Source organism: Pelodiscus sinensis, chromosome 21 (genome assembly GCF_052426305.1).
Source record: "Pelodiscus sinensis isolate ZL-2025 chromosome 21, ASM5242630v1, whole genome shotgun sequence".
Lineage (NCBI taxonomy): Eukaryota > Metazoa > Chordata > Testudines > Trionychidae > Pelodiscus > Pelodiscus sinensis.
This window is the reverse complement of record NC_143072.1, coordinates 25,483,581-25,502,876: the sequence shown is the minus strand read 5'-3', so window position 1 is coordinate 25,502,876 and position 19,296 is coordinate 25,483,581. Positions and strand designations below refer to the sequence as shown.

Here is a 19,296-nt window from a genome sequence, read left to right as displayed (position 1 = left end):
GGGGAGGGGCCTGCTCAATGCTCCCCAAAAATCGAGCCCCTATAAAGACTCTTTACCCCCACCCACGGGGCACCCTGGAAAGTCGGCTGCAGCCTCTGGAGGCGTTTGAGTGGGAGCGGCCGCCGAGGAAGAGCAAAGCTGGAATTAGTGCCGGCTTTGAATGTCCTTAGTCCTTGCGCCGTCGTACTGTGTGTCAGAGCCGCCAACCCGGCACGGTTCATCCCCCGTTCCCACTTCCTGCCAACAAGCCGCTTGGCCCGGCCCCATCGCCCCTCCGGCAAGTGAGCTCTGGCGACTGGCCGCCTCTGCTCGTCAGGGCCGGCAAAGCTGAGCTCTGTGCGGCTGGGGGGCTTCTGCCCCCTTGGCGCGTTATTCTCCAAGCTGCCATTCTGGCTTTGACTGTTCCCAGCCCGCGCATCCCGTCCTGGTGCGTGAGAAGTGGGCGCTGGGTCCCTGCCCAGGGGACGGTAACAAGGCAGCCCCGTTCCCTGGTGCAGAAGAGATTAAAGAAGAAATGCGCCCCAGTGATGGGGTGAAGGGCGATTCTGGGGGTGGGCTCGGAAAGCCAGTTCCCCCATCTCTAAGTGGGCGGTCGGGTCCCTGGGGTGCGCTGTGGACAGGCCAAGTGGCTCTATCCGGTACAGGACTCTGGAGTTATTTAAACCAGCCACCCCCCTGCTTCTGTTCGCGCTCGGGAGCAGCTGGTGTTACTTCTTGGGAGGCCTGGCCAAGCTGCCTCCGCAGTCAGGGCTTGGTTTTGCTACTAAGCTGACCGCCCCCACTCCCCCCCCCCAACACACACACAGCTGCAGGCTGCACGAAGGCCATAGCATGGGCATGTGTCTCCCCAGATCTGCTCCCCCTCTGTGCTGAGAGCAGCTCCCTGGGGGATGGTCTGCGACACCCCCCTTCCCGGCCGTCCATCATACGTCTCCATGGCTAGTTTGTTGATCTCCACTCCCACCGGGAGAGACCCGAGTAAAAGCTACTCAGCCCTCCTCCCCCCACCCGGCATGCTGCCTTCCCCCGGCTTCCTCTCCCGCTGAGGTGCCACGCTGGGCCACAGCGCCATGGAGGGCATGTCTCAGGGTGTGCGCCTGCCCGCCGCACCTGGGAACGGGCACGCGCCGTTTTTCCAGCACAAGCTGAAGGCCCGACTTGGAGAAGACTTGCCCCAGATCGCACAACCAAGCACCCACGTAGCCCCTCTCTGGCTGGATGCCCTGTTGAACCGCTAGCTGGGGTGGCTTCCGGTCCTGCCGTCAGGAACGATCCCCTCTGCCTGGGCAGCGTCACACCCGGGCTCGGTCTGGATCTGTCGCATTTCCCCAGAAACGCTGGGGGTTGCCTGTTTCGCCAGGCAGAACGCCAGCCTGCCTGGGCCGCTCCGGCTATTTCCTTTGTGTGTCTGCCGCCCTCCGTCCCTGGACGGCCCTGCCTTGACAATCAGTGGGGATGTCTGCCTTGTCCCTAACAAGCAAAACCCAGGCCTGTCTCGAGTCTGGTGCACGTAGCACGCAGGCGAGGCCTGGGAGGCAGGAATGTTTGGAACAACAATGCAGATTCAGCGAGACCACGTCAAGAACACCCGACAAGCAGCCTTGTCCTGGCACTTTGTTTCTGAGAAGCAAAAATTACAGATGCAGCCATAGGACTGTCAACTCCACACATAGCAGCAACAACCTGAGTAGGATGTTCTCCAAATAGGGATTGGGCGTTGTAGGCATCCTACACACGGTGTAATGAATTGGTAAATTTTATTAGAACGACCAAGTCTCGCTTTGCTATACAATGGGCTTAGTAAGAACAATCGATGGGAAGGAACGGGCGGGATTGACCCACATGTTCTACTGGATGTAACGAAGTAAACAGGCCTTCACACCGGCAGCCCAGTGCCTGGCATTCCAATGTGTGGGAAGAAAAGGAACCGTGATCTCCTGCCTGGTACTATATGCAGCATACGGATGAAGTGTAAGTGAACTAGGTTTTATTACTGATTATCTTATATTAATTGCTTTTGCATTGCTTTGCGCTGTATGAATTGCTTCAGAGTGTATAGTAGTTAAGGTTGAAATTGTATAGTCGTTGTTTTTAAGGCTTGTAAAACTTAAACAACAAATATTAACTGCTTAAAGCTTGCAGTAAGTAAGAAAGTGGTTGAGTATCCCAGGAGTGTCCCGGTTTGCCTTGGCTCTGAAATAAATCGAAGCCCACGGCAATTGGTGACCATGCATGTTACGGTTTATTGTTTGTTCTCATGCCAAGAAATACAAAGGAAAGTACAGAAGATACATCACAGCATCCTGCAGAAAAAGAAACATCGACAAAAAGTCGCTCCCCACTGGAATTCCAGATCTGCCCCGGCTGTTTGGAAGGCTGTCTGGAAACCCGTACGACGCCGGATCCAGCCACTCTGGCTTCAGAACGGGGAACCTGAGGGCAGCAGTTTGTCCGCAGTGATGGGGAATACACCCTGGGCTGCATCTCAGTTTTGTGGCTTCATGTAGAAAAGCCTTGCCAGAGGGTCCCTGCTCAGAAGCGATACCAGATGGGCGTGGCGAACCGTGTTTTCCCTTTCTCGAGTTCCTTGTCATGATGACATGGACACACTCGATTTTCATTACCAGCTAATTAAAAAAATTATTACAAAAAACCCCTTGCTACAACTTTTAGTAGAGGTTTTTCTGCTTTGGCGTGAGGCCACGCGTGGGAATGTTCAGCAAAACTAGATTGTTTTTAAACGCGCAAGCACGTTGGTCAGAACAGGGCTGAAAGGAGACTTGCTGATTTCAGCCGTAACCCGTCCCCGGTGCCGCAAGGACAAGCATACTTAAACTAAGGCAAGAGGGCCGCGCCCATGGCCCAAATTGAGCCCACCGGTGTACGTAGGCAGCTGTCTCATGTACTCCAAATAGACCGAATCGAAGGTTGATTTTTTTCAAAAGCAAGGAAGCGTCTCGCCCGCCTGGCTGGACAGATAACCACAGCGTACATTGGGAAGGTGCCTGGGCCAGTGCTATCTGCCTGAGTCTGCAGGCAGCCTGAACCCAGTGACCGAGCTGTGAGCTCCCCTGTGCCTCATTGGCATGTCAGCTGTAAAGCCCAGTGAGGACATGTCCTTGGCAGCATGACCCGGTCCCGTTGCTGAGCAGTGGGGCAGGTGGGACCAGGCAGGGGCCAGGAGGTGTGGGAACGCAGCGGGAACAGCGTGGGAGGGGGGGAGCGAAGCAGGGAGGGGCTGGAGGGGGAGACATTCAAGCACAGAGAGGAATCAGCAGTGGCCCAGAGGGCAGCAGACAACCTCGATTTCCCCCCCACAAGACATGGCGTGGAAGAACAGGGTGACTGTGACTCGTTCGTGGCGGGATCTGGCGTCCTGAATTCCAATCCCAGATGTAATCCAAGGTGGGATCCAGGTCCCTCATCGAAATGCATCTCAGTATCTCCCCCCCCCCCCCCCCCAGCCTGCCTTGGTTGGTCCTTGTCATTCCACATGGCATGATGCAGCGAGGGAGGGAGGGAGAGCGCCCGGGTAGCCATGTCTTCAGCGCAGTGTCAGCATCCTGGCTCGGGCATGGTGCTGCCAGGCACTGTTGGCACAGGAGCCAGGGCAGGAAAAGTTAGAAACAGCTGGGAAAAGAGGGTTTTCTGGTACAAATGCAAGCGAATACGCCGGGGGGGCTGTTCCAAAGCAGACACCCCAGGGAGGGTGGAAGTAGGGAAACGGGCCCTGGGTGGCAGCAGACCGTGACGTAGGGCCGCTTGCCACGGGAGAGGGGCAAACCAGTCCATGCCCGTCTGGGCTGCCAATGCAGAAGCATCGTGCTGCAGAGAATCTCTCGCTAGACCAGGGGTGAGCCAAGTGCCTCTCGGTCAGCACAGGCCCGAAATGCACAGAGCGCCCCAATCAAACCTCTGAGCATGGGGGGGGGGGGCTGCTCTCCTGGCCACGCTGTTACCGGGAAGGGATGGACGGTTCCCGGGAGAGCCGCGCTCCTGCTGCTCCCAGCCCCCGTCCTAATGGCAGCGCGGAACTGGGTCCGGTTCAGCTGCCATTACTCAGCAGCTATCGCCCGCTCCCGGAAACCTGGAACGAATTCAGGAATAATTAAGGGGCAACTTATGAGTGAGTCTATTGAGAGAGACACCGAGTGTAGGGCGGGCGGGGGACTGAGGGACAGGATTTGAAATCGACGAATCGGGGGGGGGAGGAATCTTTTAGGGTGGGGCTGAGCATCCCTGCATGGCAATGCCAAGCAAAGGAGACCCTGTAACTGCAGCAGAGGGCATCAGTGCCCTGCCCTCGCCATGCCGGACTTCCCCAGCCTGTGGCTACAGACTCTGGCTGGGATTCTCGGGGGGTCTGCCTGCATGGAGACCAAAGGGGCTGGCTGTTCAAGCGCAGAGCCGTGGCAAAGACTCAAATCCCTCTGTCTCGTTAGAAAGGCGAGTGCAGCGCGAGCAGAGCGCCAGCGGCTTCGGTTTTCTCTCGGCTTGTATTTCACAGACAGGAAGTTCTTATCCCCACCGCCTGATGGGCCAGGACGAGGGAGAAAGCCCAATCCATTTGGATGGATGCGACACATTAGCCCTGCCATTTCCTTTCTAAGACGGCTCCTGCATGCCAATGTATTCAGCTTCCTCCATCCTAGCCTGGAGCTCCCGGAGCGGCTCGTGAAAGTGGCAGCTGTCCAGGGGGGACCGTTCCTGGCTACGCAAGCGATAGCAGGTGTTTCTCGCTTCCCTTTTGAAAGAGCAGGGTGTGGAGAATCCATGAAATGTCCCTTTTTTCTGGACTTCCACTGAGAGGAAGGAAGGTTTTCTGGGGCCTAGGAAACAGGACCAGTTTCTCTTCTTAGCTCTGCTACTGTCAGTCTCCTTGGGCAAGTCATTTATCTTTCCGATGCCATCACTTTGTCCAGTCAGGCTTGTGTTGGACCTAATTACGTCACATGGGGCTTAGTTAATCCGCACGCCTCAGAGGATGGGCTATATCGTTATGAAGTAGCTTAGAAATCCGCAATGGGCAGCTACAGCGAGTGCATGGCCCCTCCTTTTTCTCAGTGGGCCGCACGGGTGAAAGCGGGCCTGCGTGCTCCCCGAGAACAAGGCCACGTCCGCCCTGCACGGCGATTGTGGGATACCAGAGGTGTTCAAGGAATACGCCCATGATTTCGAAATAACGGACACGCTATTTCGCCAGCCCGCTAGGCCTCGTTGCATGGGGGGAAGGGAGGGCTTGAACTAGGGCGTCATCTCGAAATGTGGTGCCGGGTAGACACACCCCATTTCAGTTGCAAATAATTCAGAAAAGAAACATTTGCACCCACTTCCACTATCAGATCCCTGCCTGGCCTCTACCCTGCCTCCCCTCCCAAGCGCCCCCTCCCTCTGAACGCTGCCCATCAGCCAATGGGTGGCGCTCCGGAAGTGTGGGCAAGGCGGGGGAGGAGTAGGTCGGGGCCGGGCCCCAGGGCAGGAGCGGTGTGGGGGAAAGGGGGGTGCCTGTGCAGGTCTATGTGGGTCTAAGGGTTGGAACTCGCGACTGCTGCCTGCTTCCGGGGCCACCTCTCCCCGCGGCTCTTTGGGGTTGTAAGCAGCCACGAGAAGCAAGGGGCCAGTGGCAAGAGGGTGGGGCCCAGGCGCAAAGGCTAGGCCAAGGCAGCAAAGTGGTCCATGGCAGCAAGCGCATCATGACCCTGAAAGGCGTGGGCTGGGACCCATGCAGAGGAAAATTCTCGTGGGGCTCTGGGTCGCGCACGTGGCCTCCCACCTGCTAACTGCCTGGCCCCTGGGGTTGCCAGGGGCTTTCTGATGGACACCCAATTTGCCTGCCCGAGGCAGCTGGGTACCAGAGATGTTTGCAGCTCCTCCAGCTGGGTATTGCTCAGCGAGAAAGGAGAAGAGGGAAATCAAACCTCCCTGGAGAGCCACTACGCTCCCTCCTCGCCCAAGCCGGTGGAGCGCTCCCTGGGCGCCAGAAGCGCCGATAACAAGCAACATCTCCCCCGAGGGCTGGGCCAGGTGGGAGCCGCTATTAGTTTCTACTGGAGACAGGAGCCGAACCCCAGAGAAGGGGGGAAGCAAAGCGGAGAGAGGGGGCAAAAAGTCGTTCTGCTACGTCCTACCAATTGCTTCTAGCCCAAGCGGCATGGGCACGGCGCGCCCAGGGACTCGTGCGTTAGCGCCACCCCCGCTCTGAGCCAGCCGTGCCAAGGAAAACACGCTAACGAGGCGCTCGCCAATGGGCGGCGAGGGAATTCTCGCAGCCCCGTGCCAGTGGGCTGGGCGCAAGGCGCTCCAGGAGGCGCAGGGTGGGAGGCAGGAGCAGCGCGCTGCTGGGCGGAGGGGTGGCTAGGGGGGAGGAATGGTCAAAGGGGGCCCCATTGCAGCTTTCCTCACCCCCCCATACGTGAGCTGGCAAACAGCACCGACAGAGCCTGGGGGGCGGCACGCAGCCGGCCACACGCCCTGGTAAAGCATCGAGCCCGAAACGTTCCCCAGGCTGGCAGCAGCGCTGGGGGGCCGACCAAGCAAGCAGAGCCGGCGTGGATCCCAGGCAACGCCAGGCAGGGCCCCGAGGAGAAAACCAGGGAAGGGCCGTGCCGGGTGCCACGTGCCGGGGAAGGTTTCGGGCAGGCCCCGCGCAGAGACGCCGACCCCTCCAGGCAGGCGCACAGAACACGCGGGCTCGGGAAGTGTGGGCGGAGCTGAGCCCAGCGACGGGACCGGCCGCAGGCAGGGTGGGGCTACGGCAGGCGGCTGGCCAAAGCACCGAAGGGGGAGGCATGTGCAGCCAGAGGCTGCTCGTGGGGCTGGCAGGCGTCTCTGCAGGGATGGGCCTGCCGCCGGGATCGACGCGCAGGTGAACACTGCCTGCTCTCCCCTCCGGGCACCGCAGATTCCCAGCCGCACGGAGGCGGCCTGGCGGGGTGCAGGGCGGGCGGACCGGAGAAGCCATTTTCCCGACTGTAAAAGCCCCAGAGCGCGGGATGGGGGAGAGACGGAGGAGGCCGCTGCCCCAGGCATGCAAATGGTCGTCGGCCTTTTTCTTTTTTTCCATCAAAAATACAAAATCCCCCCCGCCGGAGCAGCCAGTGTTGGCCGGAGCTGCAGCAAGATGCATGCGCCCCCCTGCCCGTGGCTCTTGCCCTCCATGAACAAGATTTCATCCCCCTGCCGGCAGCTGGAGAATTCATCAATCCACACACCCAGGAGTTGTCCCCAAATTGGCAGGACGCTTCCTCGACAGGCCCCGTTCGCGTCTGGTAGAAATGGTTGAAAAGGCATTTTTTTTAAATAAACCTCGTTCACAAAAATTCTCCCTGGTTCCATCTTCGCTACTCCTCCGGCTGGCTCTCCCTCCATTCCACCTCTGCTCTGCTCGGGAGTCGAAACCCGCTCCCAGGCCGTGCCAAGCTGCGGTGCTCGCCAGTCGTCTGCGTTGGCATGAAATCGTTGTCCAAGAGGCTGGGAAATGAAGGCAGGTGCTGCCTCGGACGAGGCTCCAGGGGAGAGGTTGGAAGGCCGCCCTTCTAACCCGAAACGTTCCTGCGGCAAGGGTCGAAGGGAAGCCCTGGGACGGAAAGGCGAAGGCGTCTCCCTCCTCGGCACGGTGTCGGCCGGCTAATCCGTCTTCTGGAAAACTGGAAAAGAGAGAAAGAGCCGTAGTGCGGCCTGGAGGAACGAAATCCCGCCCCGGCCCACGGTGCACCCGGTGCTGGCCTTGTGGGGCGGCCTCCGTCTGGCAGCGCCTCAGCGGATTCATCACCAGCTCCTGCCTCACGGACGCACTTCCGTCCTTCTGCGCCAGGGCCCCCATCTTTCCCACAGCGCCCCCTCGGACGCAGGTTCCCCTCTCACAGGCCCACGGGCAGGAGGAGACGCTTACAGCCCCCGAAGCCAGCTGCAACGCCTTCCTCCCCTTCCCTGTGGCTGCTGGTGCATTGTGGGAAGGCCACTGGTGGCTCTGGCTCTCCCCACCGGCTCAGAAGTGTTCAGGCCGGCCTGGGGTTAGCCCCGCTGCAGGCCCAGTGCTGTCTCACCCCCAGGCGTGCCATGGGCAGAGCGGCGGCAGGGCCGTGGTCTCACCTGTGAAGTTCAGCGAACAGTAGAGCACAATGATGAGCAGTCCCAGGACGATGGAGACGATGCTGAGCAGCCTGGCCCTGCTCCCGAGCCGCCGCGCCCCGTCCACGTCCCCCAGCTGCAGGCTGTTCCGCGACTGGCCGGGAGGGAGACACAAACAGGCTTGTCAGTGGGGGCGGCTCCGGCTCGGGGCTGCTCCGCGGCAGGCGGCAGCCTGACCCCACGCAATGGGAGCGCCACCTGCTCCGGGGCGGAACGGGACCGGTGCCCTCCCGTTTGTCGATGCCTCATTTGCTTCCAACGCTCAACTGCCCGGAGCAGCCCTGGCCGGGCCGGGACTCAGACCCGAGCAAGCGGGAGCCTTGGTGTCTACCAAATCCAGCCCCCGGGCGCTGCGGCTGGACGTCACCCCTGCCAGCGGAGATTCTGCTTCCACTCAAAGGGAAGGGGCCTGTGGTTCTAGGAGCAAAAGGTCCGGACTCCATCCTCAGAGGGATCCGCTGAGCCAGGGGCGGGGACGACGCGGCCCTGGCTGGCGGGTTGCTTTGGCGGGGCCAGCTGGACTCTGGCGTAGCCTTTGTTTCTCAGTCTAACCTGAGGCCTTCCTAGGCTCGGTTCCCACTAAGAAATCAGCTGCGTTCTCACCGGGCTCCTGGGGCACAGGGGGGTCCCGGCAGAGCCGACAAGCCTCGGACCAGGGGCCCACCAAAGTCGGACTCACTGGGCAAAGCGCGGGGGAAGCAGGAGGCCAGCGGCTCAGTCTCAACAGCAGAGAGGCCATGGGGCCTACACCCAGGGGCGGCCCTAGACTAGCTGCCAGCAACTGGCACCCTCAGCAAACCAGGCAATCGGCGCCCCGTTGAACTTGGCGTCCTAGGTGACTGCCTACTTCACCCATAGGGACGGGCCGCCGCTGCCTACACTGGAGGAAGGGGGGGTTCTGCCATGGGGCTGTTTAGAAGTTGGGACATGGCCCAGCCAATGCTCCCTGTAATATTTTCCAACCGTGTGTGGAATAAAGTCTATGTGCACCCAGGCATGTGGAAATGTGCACCACCCATGGGAACACGCACCTCGCTGGGGGCGCTCTGCTCATCAGCTGGCAGCATCAGAATCTCCCCTGCACAACCGCACGAGCGCCCAGCGTACGGCCTGTTTCCCAGGCCCTGCGGCACTCGGCTCGCTTGTTTGGGACGGCTCAGCTGTCCCAAGGGTTCTCTCCTTCCCTCCGCATGGGCCGCGCTCGCTCCCGCACGTTCCCAGCTGGGGGGCGGTGCCCTCCCTGGCCTGGGGGGGGCTCCTGGTCCTCGAGGGCTCCGTCTCTGTTGTGTGCTTCCGCCCTGCTCTCCCAAATTGAAACCTACGGAGCGAGGCCGGAGCCAGCGCCCCCCGCCAGCCCTCGGCTTTGGGATCCCGGAGCCGGGCCCACGTGCCCGCCAGTGTCTGTAACTGACCCGGGAGCTTCCCCAGGGGCGTTGCCAGGGCAAGAGGGCTCTGGAGAGCCTGGGTCCTGCCATCCCTCTAGCCCAGCCGGGGAGGAGCTTGCTCAGGTCAATGTCGGGGGGTTCCTCCCTCGCGCAAGCAGGCGAAACCCCCCGGAGCTCTGGGGGTGCATGTACAAGGGCCGAACCTGCGCCCTCTGGCTTAGAGCATGAGCCAGGGCAGCCGGTGCACTAGGTAGGGGAAGGCTCTGTCAGCCTGGCTCCGCCCAGACTCCGCCCCCAGAACGCCCGCTGTAGGGTCAGCAGGGGGCAGTGTTGCACCCACCCTCCCCGTGCTATGGGGCACCGCGGCACCCTACCTCCCCGTGGGGCTGGAGGGAGGCATGGATCCCGTGGGGGGGGGGGGTCTGAACAGAAGGGTGGGGCTGGCAGCTTGCCTCTCCCAGCCCTATTTTCATCCACTGCCCTTGTAGGAGCCATGAGCTAGACCATGCGCTAGCAGCTGGCTGGCTCTCAGCTAAGGCTGCCAAGCAGACTTCTGAGTCTCCCTGGAAGTGGGCTTGGTGCCACTCCAGATGTGTGGGTTACACGGGCACTGCGCTCCACAGTGCCTGGCATAGCCATGCACCACCCACCGCTGGCGCTGCGCCCCTCAGCGACCCACGCACACTCCTTGCTGTCCCTGCACCTCGGGCACTGAGAGCCACAGACGCCGCGGTAACTCCCTCCCCTTGCTCTTCGGTTCCTCCCAGGAGGTTTGCAAATCTACCGGGATCCTAGCCAGTGGTCCCCGGAAGTGAGAGAGTCCAGCGCCTCCCAGCCAGCAGCCTGTGCTTCTACTGGTGGTGCACATCCCCATGTGCCTGGGTGCATGGAACAAAATCGATTCCACGCAGAGATGGAAGAATGAGAGGGACCGTGGCTCCTACCCCATCCCTGCAGTGTCGGCCAGCCCCCAGGAGGATATGCGGGGGAGCTGCTGTGCCCCAGGCTCAGCTGGCGGAAGGAGAGCTGGCCCCTACGCACGCGGATGCCACGTACGTGGAGCACGACCCGGCTCCCGCCATGTCACCGCATTCCAGAGCAATCAGCCACGTCCCTCTTCGCTCACGTCCTGGCTAACCAGGCTCTCCCTGGGCGACTGATGCCGGCTGGCCGGGCGAAGAGCCCGGTTCCCCTTCCAGACTGAGGGCTTGGCCATAGCCATGACACCGGGCCCCTCGCTCGACCCTTCCTGGCTTCAGGGACCGTGGCCGCTGCTTCCCTGAGCTGGTTTTCCAAAGGAGAGATTTTCCTGTGGCCCTTCCCCCCCAAGAAACTGACTTTGTTGGAGGCCAACTGGGGGGTGCTCAGTGCTCGAGACCCAGCTCCAGGAAAAGGGGGTGACACGGCCGACCGCCGGGGGTTGCCGGTGGGGATGATGGCGTCAGAGGCACGGCGAGCCCAGCTGACCAGCCGCTCGGGGCAGCCGGCAGCGTCACTAGTTCCCTCTTGCAAAGAGCGTCAGCGGGAAGAGGCCGTGGCAGAGCAAAGGCGGCCTTCCTGGAACAGCCTGTGCTCCGGCCCGGCCCCGGCCCACGGGGCTGGCTTCGTGCTGGGCTCCCAGCGAGAGCCACGTGGGCGGGGCAGGAGCCGCGGGTGTAGGAGGAGGGAAGGAGGAAACTGGGCCAGCTGGCTCGTTACTTGAACAAAGGGGCCTGTTTAATGGCTCAGGGCCTGAAGAGAAGCAGAGGAGTTTGCCAGGCTCTGGGACCCACAGGGCGGCCAGGCAGCAACTGGCTCATCCTCGGGGGAGGAATTCTGGGTGTCTTCGCCTGGGACCCCCAAGGCCCCTCACGCCTCACTCGCGGCCCAGCTCCGCTGCTACCAGAGGGGCAGGCGGGCGGCGCGTCGGTAGGGCCTGGCTGCGGAGGGGCACCGGGCAGCGGCCCTGTGTCGGTATTTGCCAGACGGGCTTTGGGTTTGAGGCGCTTCCTTCTGAGGCACCGTGTTCCCGGAAGCCCCGCGCCCGGCGTGGCAGGGAGGCCCCGGGCGTCTGGTCGGGTCTCTGCACACGCAGGCCGCAAGCCAGCGCACTGGCCGGAGGGGCTGGGGGGAAGGCAGCTTCCGTCTATAGCAACGGGGAGCTCGCGCCGGCCTGCAAAGGGCCCCATAGTCCCCCGGGGAGGCTGACGAAAGCAAGCAGGACAGGAGGGGCGCTCCTAGGGGGCCAGATCCTGCCTCCCGCGGGGCCAGTAGTCCCTGGCATGATTTCCGGGGGCTCGCCACAGCACAGGCAGCTGGGCCGAGAGCGGCAGAACCTGGCCCGGGAGCAAGGCAGGTGCGGTTCCCGAAGAGCAGCCCCTCTTGGTGTCTCTGCTGGGCCAACCCGGAGCTGGGGGCAGAGCCTCTTGAGAGCAGAGCCGCAGAGGCGCCTACGCCCTGCCCAGGGCAGCCCGGGAGAGCCGCGCCCCGTGCTTGGACGTACGCGCCCCTAAGTAGTGACTCTCCCCAGCGGCCAGGGCTGGGCACCGTGGGCCACCCCTGCTCCCAGCACCGGGGGTAACGCTCCGTGGATCACTGGCTCCGGCAGGCAGCGCCCCCCGAGGCCCCAGCTGCTGGGAGCCCAGGTCTGGGTAGGTGGCCGGCTCGCCACGGGCGGGTTCAGCTCCTCGCCCCTCCCACGTGGGCCAGGATCCCACCTCTCCGCTGCACAGGGACGGTGACTAGGCCAAAGGGGGGCCTCCCTTCTGGTGCCAGGGCTCCGGCTGGGCCGGTGGCTCTGCTCCCGCTGTGTTCACCACGCTGGCTCGTGAGCGCGGCGGGTTTATTGGCCCAGCCCCGCTCCTGGCCCCTTTCTTGCCCGCCCAGGAGCTCTGGGCCTTTGCCCCTCGGCCTGGCGGGGAGCTGGTGCGGCGCAAACCCTCCATGAAAGGGGCTTGTGGGCCTGGCTTGCTCTGACCCCGGCTCCCTCGGGCCCCACCCTAGAGCACCCTGCCTGCTCCCCCCGCCCCCCCGCTGCTCCAGCTCTGCCCCTGGGTTCCCTCGCGGCTTCTGGGGCTCTAGGCTGGGGTAGCCCTGGGGCGCTTTGGGTGCCTCTGGCTCCCATGCACCCCCCGGACCCGCCCTGCAGCCCCAGCTCTGGAGGAGCACAGGGCTGAGCTCAGGTGGGCAGGGTGCAAGAATCCCAGGCTCCTTTGAGGGGTGGAGCTGGGTCCAAGGGACCCCAGTCAGGACACCCCCAGCCCAGGGCCCCACGCCCGGCCCCTCAGCCCCTGTGGGGGGGCAGGGCCAGAGGCGCTGGGACACCCCCCACCCACCCACACACACACACTGGCTGGTTCCCAGGATCTGCCCCTCCCCGGCTCTGTGGGCTCCTGGCAGCTTCTCCTGGTCTTGGGCCGGGGGCTCCCCCCCCCGCAGGCCGCCCCTCCCCCCGCAGGCCGCCCCTCAGGGTTCCCAGCGCTGCTCGCTCCGGCCCGCCCCGCTCCGGGCTCCGGGAGCCTGACGGGATAAGCCGTGGGAGGAGTCGGGGGGGGGCAGGGCAAGGGCGGCTCCGGGGCCCCCTCTGCCAGGCGTGCAGGGAAGTTCCCATCCCCGGCTCCTGCCCCACCCCGGCTCCTGGGCGCGACGCGCTTGGCGGAGGGGAAAGCGGGGCTCAGCGGTTGAATGCGCATGGGGGGCGCAGAGCTGCCGCTGGGACCCGGGAGACGAGGAGGGAGGCGTGGGACCCCCAAGCCCTGGGGGCAGGGAACGACCGGGACCCCCAAGCCCTGGGGACAGGGAACGACCGGGATCCCCAAGCCCTGGGGAGGGAGGGGCCGGGCCCCCAAGCCCTGGGGGCAGGGAACGACCGGGATCCCCAAGCCCTGGGGAGGGAACGACCGGGACCCCCAAGCCCTGGGGAGGGAGGGGCCGGGCCCCCAAGCCCTGGGGAGGGAGGGGCCGGGCCCCCCAGCCCTGGGGAGGGAGGAGCCGGGCCCCCAAGCCCTGGGGAGGGAGGGGCCGGGCCCCCAAGCCCGGGGCTGCCCCCCACTCACCATGATGGAGAAGACCAGCGCCACGATGTTGATGGGCCAGACGGGGCAGAAGCAGGACAGAATGGCCAGCACCAGGTAGTCCAGCGGCCGGCCCCGCTCCGGGGCGCTGGGGGTGGCGGTGGAGGAGGCGCGCCCCAGGCTGACCCGGGAGGGCGAGGGCGAGGGCGGGCCGGGTCCCAGCTGCCCGGCCGACGCGGACTTGTAGCCCCCCAGGCTGTGGCCGTTCTGCTCCAGCTCCAGCGACTTCTCGCTGCCCGGGGTCCCGGAGAAGGACTGGGAGCCCCGCACGCCGCGCTCCGGACCCCGGCCCGACAGCAGCAGCCGCTCCGTGTCCGGGCCCTCCAGCGGCGCCCCCGCCACCTGCTCCATGCTGGCTCCTGCGCCCGGGCGCGCTAGATCGCCATGGCCGGCCGGCGCGCTCCCCCCGGCGCTGGCGGGTCCCTCTCCCCGGCAGCGCTGCCCTGCCCGGCGCTCGCTCGGATTTGAGCCCCTCCTGGCCCTGCCTCCCGCAGCCTGGCACCTGCCGCGGGGCGGAGCCAGCTCGCCCCTGCCCCGCCTCGCTCGGGGCCTCGCCTGGCGCCCTGCCCGAGCCGCGGGGCCACGCTCCGCCAAGGGGCCGCTGCCGGCGGCGAGCGACGCTGGAGCCCCCGGCCCTGGCCCCCCGTTTGCAGCAGCGGCCCCGAAGTGAGAGACACAAGGAGTGGGGAGGAGCCAGCTGTTGGAGACGCGAAAGGCAGGAGGTGGGGGGCAAGAGCCAGCTGTTGGAGCCACTAAGGTAGGGCTGGGGGGTCAGAGCCAGCTGTTGAAGCCACTAAGGTAGGGCTGGGGGGTCAGAGCCAGATTTGCCCTGTAAGCTGTGCGCTTGGGCGGCCACCCAGGAGCGAGCCAAACCCCGCCCACACCAAGGTGCCCACAGCCGGCAGGCGTGTTTCTGCTGGTGGTGCACTGGCTCTGTGCACGGAACAAAATGCATTCCGCACGTGGGTGGAAAACCTCAGCGGGGCTCTGGCCGCACCCACCACTCACCTTGGGAGCTGGCCCCGCCCCTCGCTGGCCCCCTGCACTCCTCCCAGGGGGGCAGGCTCCAGCCAGCCCCCCACGCGTGGGCACAGCACATAGTAGCTGGGGCCACTGCTCCCCTCAGTGCCCTCTCGGCTCCCAGCGCCCTCTGGCGGCCCCTGCTTGGGGAGGACCCCGGGGTCTCCAGGCCTAGCGGGGTCTCGGTCCCGCTGGACACAGCCCTGGCTGGGATGGGTGAGGGGGGCGGGTCCTGCTTTGGGCAGGGGCTGGACTCCGGGGCTCCTGAGGGCGCTGGGCTGCCGGACCCAATGGGAGACTGTGTCTGACAGCTGCTCGCCCAGGCTGGCCGGCCTCTGGGGCAGGGAGCTCAGCCCCTGGCCGCCCCCCACGCGGCGCGGTGGACTGAGCCCGGGGGGGGGGGGGATGTGCTGCACTGCCCGTGGGAGAGGGGCACGAGTGGGACTGCCCCTGCCAGCCCCGCCCCCGGGCTCTGCGCGCGCCCCGGTCACCCCGCGTCCGAGCGATGGGGCTGGGGCGCCGGCGGGGAGGCCCAGGGATCCCCACGGGCCCGGGCGGGTGTTTGCTCGCTTGCAGGGTGGCCCCCAAGCTGCTCTCGCAGGGCGGGGCGGTCCTGGCCGGTGGCTTGCCCCGGGAGGGAGCTTGGGGGGCCGGGCAGCGGTTTCTTGGGGGGGCTGATGTCCACGGGCTCCGTGTCCCGTGGGGAGGGTGACACGTGGCTCTGGCCGCGGGAGGCGGTGTCGTGGGGACGGTCCGTAGCCCCCCATCTGCGCCAAGCCCCCCAAGGACACGTGGCCGGGGCAGCGCCAGGCGCGGTCCAGAGCTGGAAGCCGCGTGTCCAGCCCCCACCTGCTCCCCCAGCCAAGGGAGACGGGGGGGGGGACAGCTCGGGGCCAGATCCTGCTCATGGACACCTGGCAGCCGGGGCAACGCGCTGATGTCACCGGCCTGGCTCCTGCCCCCGTAAATGGGAGCAGGGTCGGGCCCCAGGGCTGGCAGCAGAGCCTGGGGTGGGGGCAGCCTGGCAAGATCAAGGCGGGGGCGGGGCCTTTCCCCGCAAGCCCCGCCCCCTCCCAGCTGTGCCCGGTGTATTGAAAATCGTTCCCTGGGGTTCTGCCCTCCCCCGCTCGGCGGTGCCCGGCGCCACCTAGCGGCGCAGTCTGTGCCCCGGCCGCAAAACTCTCCTTGGACTCCCCACTCAGCCCCCTGGCTAATGTGGGCGCCCCCTCCCCGTCGCTCCTGCGCCCCTCCTGGCCTCGCCCCTCTCCCGCCGCCTGCGCGCAGTCAGGGCCCCGCCCTGCACATCCAGAGAGACAGTCCCCCGCCGTGTCGCAGGAGGGAAACTGAGGCACGGAGCCACAAGGCGCCTTGCCCCCCGCCAGGCGGGGAGGGCGTAGCTGGAAAGTGCCCGGGGCTGGCGGGCAGCAGCAGGGAGCGCCCCTTGGCCAGGTCCCCTCGAGCGCCCCTGGTCCCGTCCGCCCATCCCGAGCGCCGAGGCCGGTGTAGCACCGGCCGAGGCGCCAGGCGGGATTGGGCGGCACAAAACCGGACCAGGCAGAAGCGCGGGGCGCCTGCAGCTCCGGCAGGGTCCCTGCTCCCCGCGGGTCTCCGCGCCCCTTGCCTGCCCCACGCTCTCGCTGGCCGCTTGGCACTGCAGGACCCTCCCCACCCCACTCCCCCGGCTGTGAGCGCACCGCCCTGGCGAGCGGGTTCTCCTGCCCTCCCCCGGGGCCCCAGAGACTGACCCGCCCCGGCAAAGCAGCAGTGGCAACCCAGAGCCGCCCCACAAACCTTCCCTCCTGCCGCCGCAGGCGCACGGACACCGGCCGGCCAGGGGCCAGCGCACGGACCAGCCCTTAGTTCGGCTGGTCCAAGTCCGGGCTCGGAGCCTGCCTGTCTCCCCAGGCCCCCCCTCCTCTCCCGGCCTGGCCGGGACCCGCTGAGTCTTCCCCTCTCCGCCATCTCCTGCCGTGCGCTGCCAGGTTCTCGCTCGCCTCCGCGTACCTGGGTGCCACCCAACCCTGCTCCTCTGGCCCGCCCCGGGTGCCGCCTGCGGAGACTGGCGCCCACTTTCTACTCCCTCCACAGAGGCACAGACCCGCTCTAGCCAAGCGCTTTAATGGGACCGGCCCTGGGGTCTCCTCGGAGCAGAAGGAAGCGCCGCTGTCTGGAGAACAGGCGCGTGGCCAGCCCCAAGGTCCCTCCAGCCCAGTGTCCTGGCTGTGGCCGGTGCCAGGTACCTCCAGAGGGAGGGAGCACAACAGGGAATCAAGCGATCTCTCCCCTGTCACCCATTCGGTTTCTGACATGTAGAGGCTCGGGACCATCCCTGCCCAGCCTGGCTAAAAGCCATTGGTGGACCTGTCCCTCCTGAATGTCTCTAGCTCTTTTTTGAACCTTGTTCAAGTCCTGGTCTTCACAGCTTCCTCCAGCAAGGAGTTCCACAGGTTAGCTGTGCGGCTGCGAGAAGAAAAACTCCCCTTTGGGGGGTTCTAAACCTGCTGCCTAGTCAAACACAAAGCATCGGGCTTCCTGCCGCCTCCTGGCTTTCCCACGCGCGCTGGGAATCCCGCGTGGAATGTCCTGAGCTCCCTGCCCGCTGTCTCTGCGCTGCGTGTCTCCGTGGGCTGGGAGAGACTTCCCAGCCCCGGTCAGTGTATGGGGAGAGAGTGCGGGGCGCTTGGGCCAGAGCCCAGCTGCCAGGAGACTGGCCTGTCCAGGCGGGGGTATTGGCAGGTGGCTCTGCCCCCGAGCGGGGCAAGCCAGGAAGGGCTGGCGGTAAAAGCCTCCTTCGTGGGACCCCCGCAGAGAGCCTGGAGCGGGGGCTCAGGGCAGTACCGCGGAGGGCAGCGGTGGAAGCCGGGAGCCGGGCAGCCGGGCTGCGGGGCGAGCTGGGAGTGGCTGCCCCAGGCGCGGGGCCCGCACTCGGAGTGCGCGCAGGGCCGCCCCCGCGCCGGGCTGGCCAGCAGCGCCAGGGACAGCGCCGTGATCCGGCTGATGGCCCGGCGCAGGGTGGCGATCTTGGAGAGTCTCTTGCCGCCCAGGTCGTGGCGCAGCGCCCGCCGCAGGGCGTTGAAGGCTTCGTTGTAGTCCAGGATCCTCTTGCGCTCCCGCACGTTGGCAGCCACCCGCCTCGCCTTGGAGCGCACCGGCCTGGCGCGCTTTCTCGGGGGGCTCTGGCCGGAGGGGGGCTCGGGGGGCCACGGCTCCTGCCTGGCCCCCAGCAGGGGAGCCTCGGAGACAGCCGCCCCTCCTGGCAGCTCCCTGGGCCGCGCCGGGCCTTTCCCCGGGGCTGCTCTGGGCATGGCTCTGCGGCGATCCCGCGGCGCTGGGGCACCCTCCTTCCGCGCAGCCTTGGCCGCCCGCGGAAAGCTCTGCGAGGCAGCGCTGAATGGCACCACGTGGGGCTTCCCTGCGCCCTTTATTACCTGCCCCCAGGTGCGCTGGGTTGGGGAGGGGGTGGAAACTGCCAACACCTGGGCGGCGCAGAGCCCCCCCCCCCCCCGGGTGTTTCACTCCGGCCCGGCTCCCAAAGGAGCTGGTTTGGGCTGCTAGACCCCAGGAGCAACCCGCCCCCTTGGGAACAGCAGCGGCCTGCAGGGACCAGAGGGAGGTGAGAGTCTCTCTGGGCACTAGGGACGGGGGGGGTAGGTGACCCCCCTTGCAAGGGGCTGACCTTTCCCCCTCCCCGCACATGGCTGGGGCGGAGGAATTCGCCGGGGGATCTCGCCGCGCCTCTGGCCGGCGGAGCAGGAAGCGAAGAGGCGGCCGGGCCGCTCGGGGCAGGCGATAAAAGCGCCGACACGCCGCCTTGCTGGGGCGTCTGAGCAGCCGCCAGCCGGACGGGGGGGGACATGGTGCTGGGACCGGGGGCTCTTGAGGGGAGGGCCCGGCGCCCCCTGCCCAGAGAACCGGGCGAGACTCTCCCCCCGTGAGGCCTCGCCAAATGCCGCACTCGGGGGCCCGGGCTGCCGCCACATGGGCGGGGCCCCACCCGCGGACACTCTCCCGGCGGCTCGCCTGGCTCCGTTCCTGGGCTTCGCCCTCCTCCGGGCCCCCTGGCCCCCCAGTACCCCCGCGAGGGCAGGACGCCCCTTCTCCGGGCAGCCGCCCCCACCTAGGGCCGCTTCGGAACCGGCTGGAGCCGAGAGGCGCCTCCCCGGACTCCTTTGCGACGCGCTTTGGACGCCGGTACCGGCCCGGTCCCCTCCGCTGCTAATTCCGGGCTCGGGGTCCGAGCCGGCCGGTAAATCAGGGGCCGGGGCCGGGGCAGAGGCGGGGCCGAGGCACTACAAAGGGAGCCGCAGTTTGTACCAATAGTTCCGAGCGCCGCCCCGCTCCCACCTTAACGGCGTCCTCTGCCCCGCTGGACGCTTTGCCGCGGCCAGCTGGGAGCCGGACTCCGGGCGGGGCAGGGCTGAGCAGCCGCCAAGGGGCCTGTCCCGGGCCCACGTGCAGAAGCGGCGCGCAGCGCTGCTGGGTCCTGGCGCGGGCGTTGGCGCTGGTGGAGGAAGGTCCGGGGGGGGGGGGGCAGCAGAGCAGGGGCATCCCGGCTCTCCCCACCCCCAGGGCGTGCCAGGCCGAGGGGGACGGAGCTGAGCCAAGGCCCCATGTTACGGGGCAGGGCGTGTAGCGGTGCCAGGTCTGGGGCCGGCTGCCTCCGTTGAAGATTCAGGGAACTGGGCACCAGTGTGAGCCAGTGGGGGGGG

General features: G+C 66.0%; 2 protein-coding genes across 2 annotated transcripts; both read right to left on the bottom strand.

Moving 5' to 3' along the window:
- Nucleotides 1-5,487: 5,487 nt before the first annotated feature.
- TRARG1 (trafficking regulator of GLUT4 (SLC2A4) 1) lies at nucleotides 5,488-13,977 on the bottom strand. The gene is made up of 3 exons (XM_075904626.2): nucleotides 13,550-13,977; nucleotides 8,092-8,224; nucleotides 5,488-7,646 (listed from the first exon to the last, which is right to left on the bottom strand). The coding sequence occupies exons 1-3, from the start codon at nucleotides 13,916-13,918 to the stop codon at nucleotides 7,627-7,629; spliced, it is 522 nt and encodes a 173-aa protein (XP_075760741.1). The 5' UTR covers nucleotides 13,919-13,977; the 3' UTR covers nucleotides 5,488-7,626.
- A 3,261-nt stretch (nucleotides 13,978-17,238) lies between these two features.
- BHLHA9 (basic helix-loop-helix family member a9) lies at nucleotides 17,239-17,892 on the bottom strand. Its single transcript, XM_089772047.1, has one exon. It carries the CDS (start codon nucleotides 17,890-17,892, stop codon nucleotides 17,239-17,241), a length of 654 nt encoding a protein of 217 aa, XP_089628173.1.
- Between the last annotated feature and the right edge of the window lie 1,404 nt (nucleotides 17,893-19,296).